The 14,117-nt window shown below is 37.0% G+C and overlaps 1 protein-coding gene across 5 annotated transcripts in view; it reads left to right on the top strand.

Annotated features, from left to right (window-relative positions):
* The window catches only part of HPS3 (HPS3 biogenesis of lysosomal organelles complex 2 subunit 1), a 49,254-nt gene that overhangs the window by 34,505 nt on the left and 632 nt on the right, over window positions 1–14,117 (top strand). The window contains exons 14-17 of one of the 5 annotated variants that reach the window (XR_005217872.1): window positions 5,931–6,038; window positions 9,549–9,755; window positions 10,422–10,512; window positions 13,916–14,106. Coding sequence is in view for 1 of the 5 variants with exons in the window: in XM_037842945.1 (XP_037698873.1) it covers window positions 5,931–6,038; window positions 9,549–9,755; window positions 10,422–10,512; window positions 13,916–14,043 (534 nt within the window). In the remaining 4 variants the exon portion in view is untranslated. Of the gene's footprint in view, window positions 1–5,930; window positions 6,039–9,548; window positions 9,756–10,417; window positions 10,513–13,915; window positions 14,107–14,117 lie in introns of those variants that run through there. The other 4 variants (XR_005217873.1, XM_037842945.1, XR_005217876.1 and 1 more) reach the window with 4 other exon arrangements.

The raw sequence follows: 14,117 nt of genomic DNA, 5'->3' as shown, positions 1-14,117 counted from the left end.
TCCTCTTTCATTCTTTTGGATATGGATATCCAACTCTCCCAGCCCCATTTGTTGAAAAGACCATTATGGCTCAGTTCGGTGACTTTGGGGGCCTTATCAAAGATCAGTCGGCCATAGATCTGAGGGTCTATCTCTGAATTCTCAATTCGATTCCATTGATCTATATGTCTATCTTTGTGCCAGTACCATGCTGTTTTGGCAACTGTGGCTTTATAATAAGCTTCAAAGTCAGGGAGTGCAAGTCCTCCCACTTCGTTTTCTTTTTTAAAGTGTCTTTAGCAATTCGAGGCATCTTCCCTTTCCAAATAAATTTGATAACTAGCTTTTCCAAGTCTGCAAAGTAGGTTGTTGGAATTTTGATTGGGATTGCATTGAATCTGTAGATGAGTTTGGGTAGAATTGACATCTTAATGACATTTAGCCTTCCTATCCATGAACATGGAATATTTTTCCATCTTTTAAGGTCCCCTTCTATTTCTTTTAGTAGAGTTATGTAGTTTTCTTTGTATAGGTCTTTTACATCTTTGGTTAAGTTTATTCCTAGGTACTTGATTTTTTTAGTTGCTATTGAAAATGGTATCTTTTTCTTGAGTGTCTCTTCAGTTTGTTCATTTCTAGCATATAGAAACATTACTGACTTATGTGCATTAATCTTGTATCCCGCTACTTTGCTAAATTTGTTTATTAGCTCTAGTAGGTGTATCGTTGATTTCTCAGGGTTTTCTAGATATAAGATCATATCATCTGCAAACAATGACAGTTTTACTTCTTCTTTTCCAATTTGGATGCCTTTTATTTCTTTGTCTTGCCGGATTGCCCTGGCTAGCACTTCCAGCACAATGTTGAATAACAGTGGTGACAGCGGGCATCCTTGTCTTGTTCCTGATCTTAGAGGGAAGGCTTTCAGTCTCTCACCATTGAGTACTATGCTGGCTGTGGGTTTTTCATATATGCTCTTTATCATGTTGAGGAAGTTTCCTTCAATTCCTACCTTTTGAAGTGTTTTTATCAAAAAGGGATGTTGGATTTTGTCAAATGCTTTTTCAGCATCTATTGAGATGATCAATTGATTTTTCCCTTTCGAGTTTTTAATGTGTTGTAATACATTGATTGTTTTTCTTATGTTGAACCATCCTTGCATGCCTGGAATGAACCCCACTTGGTCATGGTGTATGATTTTTTTAATGTGTCTTTGGATTCGATTTGCAAGTATTTTGTTGAGGATTTTTGCATCTATATTCATTAGGGAGATTGGCCGGTAGTTTTCCTTTTTTGTAGCATCTTTGCCTGGTTTTGGTATTAGATTGATGTTAGCTTCATAAAATGAATTAGGTAGTGTTCCATTTTTTTCAATGTTTTGAAAGAGTTTGAGTAAGATTGGTGTCAGTTCTTTCTGGAAAGTTTGGTAGAATTCCCCTGTGAAGCCATCTGGCCCTGGGCATTTATTTGTGGGAAGATTTTTGATGACTGATTGGATCTCTTTGCTTGTGATGGGTTGGTTGAGGTCTTCTATTTCTTCTCTGGTCAGTCTAGGTTGTTCATATGTTTCCAGGAAATTGTCCATTTCTTCTACATTATCCAGTTTGTTGCCATACAGTTGTTCATAATATCCTCTTATAATTTTTTTAATTTCTTCAGGATCTGCAGTTATGTCACCTTTTTCATTCATTATTTTGTTTATATGGGTCTTCTCTCTTTTTGATTTTGTCAGTCTAGCTAGGGGCTTGTCAATCTTGTTGATCTTCTCAAAGAACCAACTTTTGGTGATATTTATCCTTTCTATTGTTTTTTTGTTCTCTATGTCATTTATTTCTGCTTTAATCCTTGTTATTTCTTTTCTTGTACTTGGTTTAGGATTGGTTTGCTGTTCATTTTCTAGCTTCTTCAGTTGATCCATTAGTTCTTTGATTTTGGCTCTTTCTTCCTTTTTAATATATGCGTTTAGTGCTATAAATTTCCCCCTTAGCACTGCTTTTGCTGCATCCCATAGGTTTTGGTATGTTGTGTTCTCATTTTCATTCGTCTCTATATATTTAGCAATTTCTCTTGCTATTTCTTCTTTAACCCACTGATTGTTTAGGAGTGTGTTGTTTAACCTCCAGGTATTTGTGAATTTTCTAAGTCTCTGATGGTTATTGACTTCTAATTGTATTCCATTGTGGTCAGAGAATGTGCTTTGAATAATTTCAATCTTTTTAAATTTATTGAGGCTTGTTTTATGTCCCAGTATATGATCTATTCTGGAGAAAGTTCCGTGAGCACTAGAAAAGTATGTGTATCCTGTTGATTTGGGATGTAATGTCCTGTAGATGTCTGTTAAATCTAATTCATTTATCAGATTGTTTAAGTTTTCAATTTCCTTATTGGTCTTCTGTCTGGTTGATCTATCTATAGGAGAGAGTGATGTGTTGAAGTCTCCCACAATTATTGTGGAAACATCAATTGCTTCCTTTAGTTTTGCCAAAGTTTCTCTCATGTATTTTGTGGCACCTTGATTGGGTGCATAGACATTTACGATTGTTATTTCTTCTTGCTGAATTGCCCCTTTTATTAGTATGTAGTGGCCTTCTTTGTCTCTCAAAACATCCCTGCATTTGAAGTCTATTTTATCTGAGATTAATATTGCTACACCTGCTTTCTTTTGGCTGTAGCTTGCATGAAATATTTTTTTCCATCCTTTCACTTTCAGTTTCTTTGTGTCCCTGTGTCTAAGATGAGTCTCTTGTATGCAACATATTGATGGTTCATTTTTTTTGATCCATTCTGCGAATCTATATCTTTTAATTGGGGAGTTTAATCCATTTACATTCAACGTTAAAACCGTGAAGGCATTTCTTGAATCGGCCATCTTATCCTTTGGATTATGTTTGCCATATTTTTCCCTCTCTCTATTAATATCCTTTATTGTACCCATACCGAATCTCTTTAGTACTGAACCTTTCTCCAAGTCTCTCTGTCCTGTCTTTGTTTCTCTGTCTGTAGGGCTCCCTTTAGTATCTCCAGTAGGGCAGGTCTCTTGTTAGCAAATTCTCTCAGCATTTCTTTGTCTGTGAAAAATTTAAGCTCTCCCTCAAATTTGAAGGAGAGCTTTGCTGGATAAAGTATTCTTGGCTGGAAATTCCTCTCACTCAGAATTTTAAATATATCGTGCCACTGCCTTCTCGCCTCCATGGTGGCTGCTGAGTAGTCACTACTTAGTCTTATGCTGTTTCCTTTGTATGTGGTGAATTGCTTTTCTCTTGCTGCTTTCAGAACTTGCTCCTTCTCTTCTATGTTTGACAGTGTGATCAGTATATGTCTCGGAGTGGGTTTTTTTGGATTTATTCTATTTGGAGTTCGCTGAGCATTTATGATTTGTGTATTTATGTTGTTTAGAAGATTTGGGAAGTTTTCCCCAACAATTTCTTTGAATACTCTTCCTAGACCTTTACCCTTTTCTTCCCCTTCTGGGACACCAATGAGTCTTATATTCGGACGTTTCATATTATCTATCATATCCCTGAGGTCCATTTCGAGTTTTTCAATTTTTTTCCCCATTCTTTCTTTTATGTTTTCATTTTCCATTCTGTCATCTTCCAGGTCACTGATTCGTTGTTCAACTTCCTCTAGTCTTGTACTATGAGTGTCCAGAATCTTTTTAATTTGGTCAACAGTTTCTTTAATTTCCATAAGATCATCCATTTTTTTATTTAGTCTTGCAATGTCTTCTTTATGCTCTTCTAGGGTCTTCTTGATTTCCTTCATATCCCGTACTAGGGTCTCATTGTTCATCTTTAGTTCTTTGAGTAGCTGCTCTAGGTGTGTCTCTTCTGGTTTTTTGATTTGGGTGCTTGGGCTTGGGTTATCCATATCGTCTGGTTTTTTCATATGCTTTATAATTTTCTGTTGTTTTTGGCCTTGTGGCATTTGCTGACCTTGATAGGGTTCTTTTAGGGTTTGTAGACCAGTTGAAGTCCTTATCTCTAATTTATCAGATCTACAGCTTCGTGGAGTACACTTTCTCTAACTAACCAGCAGGTGGCGTCCACGAGCCACCTGTTCTCCACAAGCCAGATCTCCCCTGCTTAGCCTTTTTGGTGAGTGGGGGAGTGAGTCTTGTGGGGCCCAATTGGTGTCCCAAGCTTGCGTGTGTAGTTGGTGTTGCCTGCCCTGTATGTGGGGCGTGTTTCTGGGCAGTCGGGGAGGGGGGGTGGCCCTAACAATCAAATCTCCCTGATGATCCTAGAGTTTTAAAGCTACTGCAATAGTCTAATCCTTCAGTTCAGTCCTGCCACAGTTTGTCTCTGCCACTGACCCACAAGTCTTTGGTATTGGCGTATGGCTCCTGAGACTTGCAAGTGGGCCCCTCTTCCAGGCTGTGCACCCCGGGTCCTCTGTTGAGGGATGACTGTGCTATGTCGCAGGTGAGTGCCGTCCCCCCAGGGCAGTTCTGGGCTGCTGGGCTGTGTTGGGAGGCTCCCAGTCTGCTCAAATGATGGCTGAATGGGGCTCTGTTAATTCACACTGCTCCCCCTTCCCAGCTCTGGGACATTCAGCTGAGGTTGCAGGGAAGGCTAATGTCCACGCCCAGTTTTGTGGTGTGTGCCTGTTATTTGAAGCACTTCCGTCACACTGGGTTGTCTGGGGCAGCTCTGGGCTATGGGGCTGGCGATGGGCAGGAGTGTTTCCTGTCCACCAGGATGGTGGCTGTGAGCGGACACCCCCCTTTTCTTGGGAAGTTGTGTTGTTTAGTGAATTTTCTCAGCCACTGGATTATTGCCTTTTGTCTCAGAGCTCTCTTAGTTCTGCTCTTGACTTGACGTGCCCAAATTTCAATTCTTTGAAGCTTTCTGTATTGAGCTTCTTAGAGTAATTGTTTTAGAAAAAGCAAAAAGGATTTAAAAAAAAAAAAAAAAAAAAAACGGCCCACCACAGAGATCTAATGGGTTATTGAAATGCTAATAGACAAAGCAACCAGGGCCATTAAGGAAAAGTGCCCAGGGCAGAGAGATCAGCCTTGCTTCGGGATTTGCATATGCGCCTCAAGGCCTGATCTCCGCCCTTCCCCTTTCTGTGTTCACCAGAACTCCAAAAATCCTCTGCTTTTATTTTGGAGTTTTTCGTGTTGTTTTTTTTCTATGCCTGTCTCCTCTCTGCTGGGCTGGCTGCTCTCAGAGTCTCTGGTGTCTGGCCTCAGTCTATCTATGGTTGGAGTTTGAATCAGTAGAATGAGTTTCCGTTAAGAGCAGCCACTGCAATTCTCCCTTCTCCTTCCTGGAGCTGACAGCCCCTCCTCCCACGGGACTGAGCCTGGCAGGGAGGGGCGCGGGTCCCCTGGCCGCAAAAACTTACAGATTTCGCTGATCTCAGCAGTTCCACGTTTTCATGAGTGTTGTATGAAGTATGCCCAAAGACAGATTGCTCTGTGGTGTCCAGTCCACGCAGTTCCTGGCTTTTTACCTACTTTCCTGGAGGAGTAACTAAAACATACAGCTCACCAGTCTGCCATCTTGCCCCGCCTCCACCAACTTCTTGAATAAGGGGGCTTTGGGGGAATTGTCTTGAAAACATATGGAAGATATTTTGCCTCCAGAAGAAAATAGTATAAGTAAAAATTATTTCCAGTGTTAGTTAACTCTTTTTTGAGTATAATGAGCTTAAAAGCAGCATCTTTTTTTCCACTAGAAATTACCTGTTTAAAACATTTAAAATTTTAAAATATGAGGATGTGTTTAGTGCAGATTTATTCAGTGAGAAGCAGCCAGGCTGAAACTTTTTCCAGGGGAATAAATTCTAAAAGACTTTCCTTCTCACTCACCAGGTAAAGTGTACACCTAATTCTGTGACATGACAGAGGATAAAACAATTGCTTGTTTTTTGTTGACTGGATGAAGAAAGTCTTTTTTTGTTTTGTTTTATTTTGCATAGGATAAATGTCTTTTATGTTTCAGATAAATGCCTGTAGTCACTATGGCTTAATCTATCCATGGGTTAACATCTTAATATCATCTGATTCCTTAGTTGATAAAAATTATACAGAAGACCTTTTAAAATTACAGGTAAGCAAGAATGCCTCTTTTTCTTTTACATTTCACAATATGTAAGATTTAAATTTGGTAAGACTTCAGCTGTCCTGTTCATCTACAGTGTATAATTTTGAGGTACAAAATCAATAGTTAGGCATACTCAGGAGCTTTGGAAGGAATTCCTGCCTCTGAAACTGCTGAAGGGAGGGAGTCTGCTCCGAGGCGCTGGTTTCATTGCTGGTAGCTGGGTGAGTTTCACCAAGTCACATGACCTTTTTGCATCATTTTCAGGATGTGCTTGAAAACACTTTGTAAAATGAAAGTAATTCATATTTTTAGGATTGACTTACACATTTTAGGCCTCTAACCCTAGCCAACTATTACTATCTGTCTTATAGGAAACAGGTCAAAGTAGGTAATCTAGTTCTTGAAAAGGATCTTTAAAAGATAACAAGAGGCATGACCAGAGACTATAGATCATCCTGCAAGTATTTTGACCATAACAGTATTTTAACTGGAAATGAGAAATAAAGTCCTCATTTGACTTGGTGGTTCAAGCTGGGTTAGATGTAGAAGTGATTTTATTTAATGTAGGTTGGTGGCGCAAGGGCTGCATATGCCCTCACCTAGTTTTTTTTTTTTGTCTCCACAATGTAGCTGACAACATATAAAAATTGAGAGATTCCATATTAACACTGAGTTTCAAGTTTCTCTTGGAAACGTCAGCAGAACTGGTAACCCCAGACCCCTTATTGCATTGGAGACCTGCAGGTTGGAGCTAGGCAGAGTCTCCCTCCTTGAATAGTGATCGTACTGTCCTGTCATGGTCCAGTCTGTCTCACTTGATTTCTTCATGATCCGGAGGCTAGTGTCTCTTGTCTGTCCTTATCCCCTACTCCTTCATACATTTTCATCATCTGTTTGGTTCCTTTAGACGTTTGAGTTTGCATCCCCTGATTTTCACCCTGGCTGTTGGCATAAGTGAAATTATTCCTTATAGGAACCAAACTGTCAAATGGGGCATGGGATCGGGAAAGAAAGCATGAGAGGGCATATTGCTTAGACTTGGCCTTCAGATAGGACTGTTTTATTCCCAGAGATGAAGTTTCTTTCTTCTTAAAAAAATTATCAAAAAAGATTTTTTTGGTTCTTGTCCCTAGTACCCTTATGGTACAGAGATTGCTTCTAAGGGCTTAACCGCAGATGTGTTCATTCCATGAATATTATTTGAGCATGTTCTATAGACATGGTGTACAGCATTGGGCAAGACAGGCAGGGCCTCACCTTCATGGAACTTAGATACTAATTACATACTTAAAAATTGTAATTGCAGTAAGTGCTATTACTACATTGTAAAAGTGCTCTGCCCTTTTAAAGCTTCAAAGCCCATTCATAATCACTGCTTGAGAAAGTATAATTTGTTGCTCTTTTAAAATCCATTTTAAAGTTTTTAAAAAGGGTACATTCTTTCTAAGAATCTTTGCTATTAAAGGATAGAAACATAGTCTTCCTAAACTTTTCTAAATTCTTTTCCTAATGCTCTGTCTAGATTGTATGTGGATCATTTAGTCTTAGTCATTAGGGAAAAAAGTCACAATGAAGAAACAAAAGGATCTCATTGGTTTCTACCAAGAATGGGGAGATTCAGAATCACCTGGATATCTTTTTCAAAATCTTATGACTCCCCTGCATCCCCTTCCCGCAAGGACTCAGATTTGATTATGTGTCTGTCTCTTTCTCTCAATCACTGCAATAGAACATTTGTGGAAACACTAAAAATAATCTATAAATCATTTACATATTAAAGAGTCGCTATTTGGAATGACCCAGTAAATGCAATGCCTTTTGCCAAAATTGTCCTGGTCCCCACCCCACTCCCACCTCCTTTGAGCCACACTTGCCGTTATCTTCGTGGAGAGGATAAAAGTTTGTGGATTCTAGCCCTGCAGAGTCAGGGCTGAGGGTGCGGGATCTTGGTCAGAGAAGTGTATAGTGTGTGTGTTGGGGTGGGGAGGAGTCAATTTCTAACATTGAAAGGAAAAAAAATGGAACACTCTGCTACATATTAGCAGTATTTTAAAGGATAGTAGTAACCTTTGGACCAGTTTTCAACAAGTGATATATGTATGTATATGTGATGTAGTGTTTCTTAACTATTATCCTTATTTTTGAACTTCTTGATGAGATGGACAAAACTAAGTAGAATTTCCTGCATAATCCATTTTGTACCAAGTTTTGACTAGTTTCATTTTAACCATGGTTTGGGGTTTCCTTGCCTTGTTACTCATTAATCAGGAGTTGAATATAGAAATCATCTGTATTCTCTTTCATATTAGGAGAGCCTATGAATGGGAGATTATCACCTTATTTCATCCTTGCCATCTTATTGTCAGGAATTATTTAGATGAAGGTGATAGTTAAATTTCAGGAAAGAAAGGGACCAACCTTATTTTTCTAGCCGTTCCTTGGTAGATATTTGAAATAAGATAACCAAGCTGACAGTGAATGAATAGTTCACATCCCATATCCTCATGCGAGTCTGAGAAGATGCTGTAGCAGAAAGGATAAAAAGAAAAATAGGACTTGGCCATTTCATCTTTATCCAGGAGAAGGGAAAGTGGGGATTATTTTGGAGATAGAATCCAAAGTACGATTTATATTTTAAATTCTTAAAAGTAAAATATTGGTAAAATTCTGAATAATGAAATAATATGTGCTCCATGTCATTCAACTTGTGGCAAATGGTACAGATACAAATTATTAGGTTTTAAACAGTAGCTTTACTTAGTTTAGAAGTTAAAATGTTTTTCTGGTTTTATATATATAATGCATACTCATAGAAAATTTGGAAAATAGGGGAAGTGTGAAGCAGAAAACACAAAGGTGGGCTTTGTCCTTCCATCCAGAAAGCTAAGCTCTCAAATTTTGATTCTCTTCCAAAGACATTTCTATATGTGCATGTACCTGTGTATATTTTACAAAACTGGGATCGTTTTCTGAATGTAATTTTGTATTGAGAGTTTTTAATCATCATTTTATCATGAGCATTTTCTCATTAACTAGCCTTTAAAAACATCATTTAGTGGTTTTAAAATGTTCCATCATATCAATGTACCATTATTTATTTACCCATCTCTTATTGTTGAACATTGAAAGTATTTATTTTTCAATTTTATAAAGACTCTAGTGGTTGAACATCATTGGACGTAAATCTTTGACTACAATGTTGATTATTTCCTTAGGATAGAGTCCTAAAGAAGTTACATTAATTTTAATTCATCATCCATCCAAAGCAAATAAAATCATGTTATTTTAAAATGATTGCTTTCTTTAAACCCCTTTATTCTTTAAGAGGGTTTTGAGATTAATACTTCAGTCCACTTAGACTCATTAAATAAGAACCACATGCTTGTGCTCTAAAATTGCATTCTTTTTCTGTTTTTGGTAGTAAGGGTTAATCTTTTTAAAAACATTGTATCCTATATGTTATGCTTTAGTTTTTTGGGTGCCTCATTCCATAACATTTCACTTTTCTGTTCATAGTCTCTTATATGTGGTCCTTCATTTGACATAGCTTCCATTATCCCGTTCTTGGAGCCACTCTCAGAAGATACTATTGCTGGCCTCAGTGTCCATGTTCTGTGTCGTACACGCTTGAAAGAGTATGAACAGTGCATAGACACACTGTTAGAGAGATGCCCAGAGGCCGTGATTCCGTATGCTAATCACGAACTGAAAGAAGAGAATCGGGTATGCTTTTCAAATTATGGTTTTAGGCTTAATCAGTAATAATCAGATTTGAAAACCTGTTGCCTCCCCTGCAAAATGGAGAAAAATTATGTTGGCCCAACCCCACTGGGTTGTGTGGGTCAAATGAGCATATATGTTTAATATATGTTACTGTGTGTTTTGAGTACTATTAGATGTTATTGAAATGTATGGTGATGGTATGTTATCTTCACTAAAAATCTCTTATTTGGAGATGGAGTAGGCTATTACCTTAAGATTTAGAAAACAACGTAAAATGGTAAGATATTTTCTGCACCATATGTTCTTTAGTTTAGAAATTAGAAGAGTTTTAGACATCATTATTTTTTCTTTGCTTCTTTCTTTGAACTTCCTTGTGACCTTAAGAAATGATAACAGGACATGTCTGTTTCTTCTTGAAAATAGCCATGTATATATGCACCATATAGATACTATTTATGTTTTTAGTTTTACAAACCTGACTTTTATGTTTAAACAGAAGACTGGCTGCTCATATAACCTCTCACAACAAAGTTTGCACCTTAACCAGAATAATATATTTTTGCCCTGTGCTTTCTTGCACAATCTTCTTAGTCTCATTGGAAATCTGAGTGTAAAATGCACATTTGTTTGCATCAAACTCGAATTTATTCATTTTTTTTAAGATAGACTCTGTGGTGGAAAAAACTGCTTCCTGAACTTTGTCAGAGAATAAAATGTGGTGGAGAGAAATATCAGTTCTACCTGTCATTATTAAAAGGTAAAGTCTTTTTTGCTGGGTTATAAATTTATGAGTCTCAATTTTAGTTTTCATAATTTGTCCAAGTTTTGCTTTCTGCAGTTTTTTCTGGTGATTCTCAACTGAGGTAAAGAAGGCCTCAGCAGAATCATCTGGAGAGCTTATTTTTAGCATTCACATGTCCCCACCCCCCATCACATCTGATACCCACTTATCTTCTCTAGACACAGAGTTGATGCTCTTTTTAATTAATGTGTTCAAACACTTAAATTATTACAGTCATAGAATCTCACAACTTCAGAATTTAAAAATGTTGAGTATCCATTAAGACAGTTAAATTTTTTACTGATGATCTATGTGCTTAATTTTCTTCATGTAGGAGTTTAAGAATATTAACCATAATTTAAGCAAGTGTTGAGAAATGACAGATTCTTAAGGATTTAGAAGTTGAATAATTCTAAATTATGTAGTATTTTATAAGACAGGTAGTTATTGCTTGAACTTTCAAAATTCATAGTCATTTGTAAATCCTGTTGGTTATCAAAGGCTATCAATTTTATACTATTGTGTATTAATTTCACTATTGAATTGTTATTACGATGATGAAAGGCATAGTTATGTTGATTGCAGGATACATAAAGTATTAGAATTTGACAGTGTTGGAACTGTAAGTTATAGCTGAGGAAAGTAAAGTGTTAGCAGAGCCAGTGGCCATTGGGGATTGTTTCTCCAGCATCTCCTTTAATTAAAGTTGTTTGTGATTGGGAGGATGAGGAGGTGATTTTATATTCTTTGTCCTACCCATCTTACTTGATATTTTTGGTTTGCAGAGATGGAAGTGTCAGGTGTTGATGTTCTGCCCCATTAGCATCAAATTTATAATATTATTTTTAACTGATTATTTGTGGTGGTGGGTCACTTTTTGGTGCAGATATCTCACACCTCAGTAACATCTCATTTTACTCAAATTACTCCTCACTTTCTTTTAATCCATATCCACAGACTATTCCCAACTTCCAAAATCATTCTTCTGAAAGTTCTATTTTTATATGTCTTCAAAATATTCATGTGTGTGTATGTGTGTGTGTGTGTGGCTGATGGAACAAGTGCTGGGTGATTTATCTTTAGTGACTATAATATGTTGAAAGCTGGCACGGTGTTTTATTCAGTTTTCAAACTGTACCCTCCTCATCAGAAATGTGCTGCTCACATAGGAAGCCCACAGAGCTATTTATTGATTTGAAAGGGAGCCACCTGAAGAACTTCATGTTCTTTTTCAGGGGAGGTCTTTCTGTTGGCAGCTGTAGTACATTGAGAAGAGCCCAGGATTGGAGTTTAGAGAATTGGGATTGAGTTTTGTGTCTGCTATTTATCTAGTGACCTTGAGCAAACCAATTTAGGATTAACTCTAGAGTAAAATGTTCAGCAAAATTGCAAGAGATGGAGGTTGGTGACTTAAATCTTTAGGGGCTTGGGTTTATTACCTCTCAAATGCAACATTTATCAAACTTGGCACCATTGACATTTTTGACCAGATAATTCTTTGTTGTTGTTGTTGTTGTGTGTGGTGTCCCCTGTGCACTTTAGGATGTTTAGCAGCATTCCTGGCCTCTATGCACCAGATGCCAGTAGTCCTGCCTTGGTTATGATAACCAGAATTGTCTCCAGACATTGCAAATGTGTCTCAGAGGCAAAATTGTCCTGGTTGAGAACCACTGCCCTAATGCAGAGTCATTGAAACTGGGGGTTTGTAGTTGACTTATTTTAAGGAAATATCTGTTATTATTATTGTGATAATGAACTGTGTTCATTATTAAAGATTCTAGTGCTATATAGTAATTTACAACAATAAAGTTTAAAAAGTCACTTAAAATCCCACCAACCAAAAACAACTATTTTCAATATTTGACACATATTTTCTAGACATGCCAGAGAATTTTAAGCATGGTCAGTTTTACGTTTAGGTAGCTCATTCCTGTGTGACTTCTAGATTTGGGTGGTTGGTGAGTGGAGTGGAGTAAGTTATTTTAAGCTTTTCTTAGCTTCAGTTGTTTCAACTGTAAATCAGGCATAATACCCACTATCACTGCACATTTTCTTTGAAATGGGGCTTGGATTAAATACATAAAAACATAAAGGGCTATTAGAAGAAATTAAATAAATATATGAGAGTAGTATATTAGCTTTAAAATATTGTATGGATTTACAATGTTGACCTTGTTCTTGGAGTTATGACCTTTTGTTACCTGTATTAGCCCCTCATTGGTTGAGAGAAGAGGAGAATTGGGTAGTTGTAAGATTTTTATTGGCCTTGTAAGTACTGTAAACTGGGTCCCTGCTCTTTTTTTTTTTTTTTTTTTTTTTTTTTTAGGGTCCTACTTATAGGCTACACATTTAGGCTAAGTAAACTGGTTTGATAGGAAAACATCAATAGTTCATGTTTTTCTTGTGGGTAGTTAGTAGTTGTTCATTAAGGGTTTATTATATGTCAGATGTGTATCATTGTATTCTAATTTAATTCTCACAATAACCCTGAAAGTTATCTGATGGTATCACTTCATTATAGATGAGGAATTTAGGACAGGGGAGGTTAAGTGACTTTCTGAAAGTCCCCAGCTATAGATGGCAGAGACTGGATTCCTGTTCAAGTCTTTTGTGACTCCATAGCCAGGGATCTTTCCCATATACCTCTGCTGCTCAGATCATTAACTTTCTCCCAACAAGGGCAGGTCATTCCTTATGCAAAGGGTGATTTAGATTGCTGAATATTGGACAGATGACTTCTGGATGAATATACATACACCTGACCAAGAGATTTTATAGTTTAGTTACTCTGCCTATAGGTAAGTGGTAGACACAGGAGGATCACATTAGGGAATGGTGCTGAATTGTGGATAATGTTATAAGACCAATGGTTATTTATTGGGAACATTGTTTTTAAGGTCCTCCCTTCTCTTCCTAGGAGATGGCAGCATGTATGTCAAGAAGCAATAGCATCATAGAATTGCATAATTATCTTTACAAAAATGTTTGATGAATTCTTTAATATTGAAAAAGTTCACTGGAGCATATTATTTTGCAGTTTGGAAAAAAAAAGATAAATGGTTAGGAAGACAGATGGAAATCTTTATGATAATGTTAGCAATCTTATAATAGAGAGGAACTAATTTAGGAAAATATTATCCAACAGTGTTATTCCACAGTTAATGGAATTGCCTAGAAAGCATTAAATATAAGAAATTAGTAAAACCGTAAAGTAGTCTGTGGATTTAAGATACTGGGTTTGTTTGTTTGTTTGTTTGTTTTTCCTTTGTAGTTACACAGTTTTGTTACCTGAACTAGCTTCTAACTTACTGAGTGATTGGAGCAGAATTGGTTAAAAGATAAATTTTCAGTTCTAACTCATATACTTTCCTCCAAACAGAAACATTGTCAGTTGTTGCTGTGGAACTAGAACTAAGGGATTTCTTGAATGTCCTCCCAGAAGATGGCACTGCAGCATTTTTCTTGCCATATCTTCTTTACAGCAGTCGAAAGAAATCATTGACTTGAAGGTATCATTTGAAACATACCTCAATGGCATATGAGACTGAATTTTTAAAAATTGAGTGCCAGGTAAAAATACA

This window comes from Choloepus didactylus, chromosome 1, assembly GCF_015220235.1.
Source record: "Choloepus didactylus isolate mChoDid1 chromosome 1, mChoDid1.pri, whole genome shotgun sequence".
In the NCBI taxonomy this organism is placed as follows: domain Eukaryota; kingdom Metazoa; phylum Chordata; class Mammalia; order Pilosa; family Megalonychidae; genus Choloepus; species Choloepus didactylus.
The sequence above is the reverse complement of the archived record's forward strand: the minus strand, read 5'-3'. Positions and strand labels throughout refer to the sequence as shown.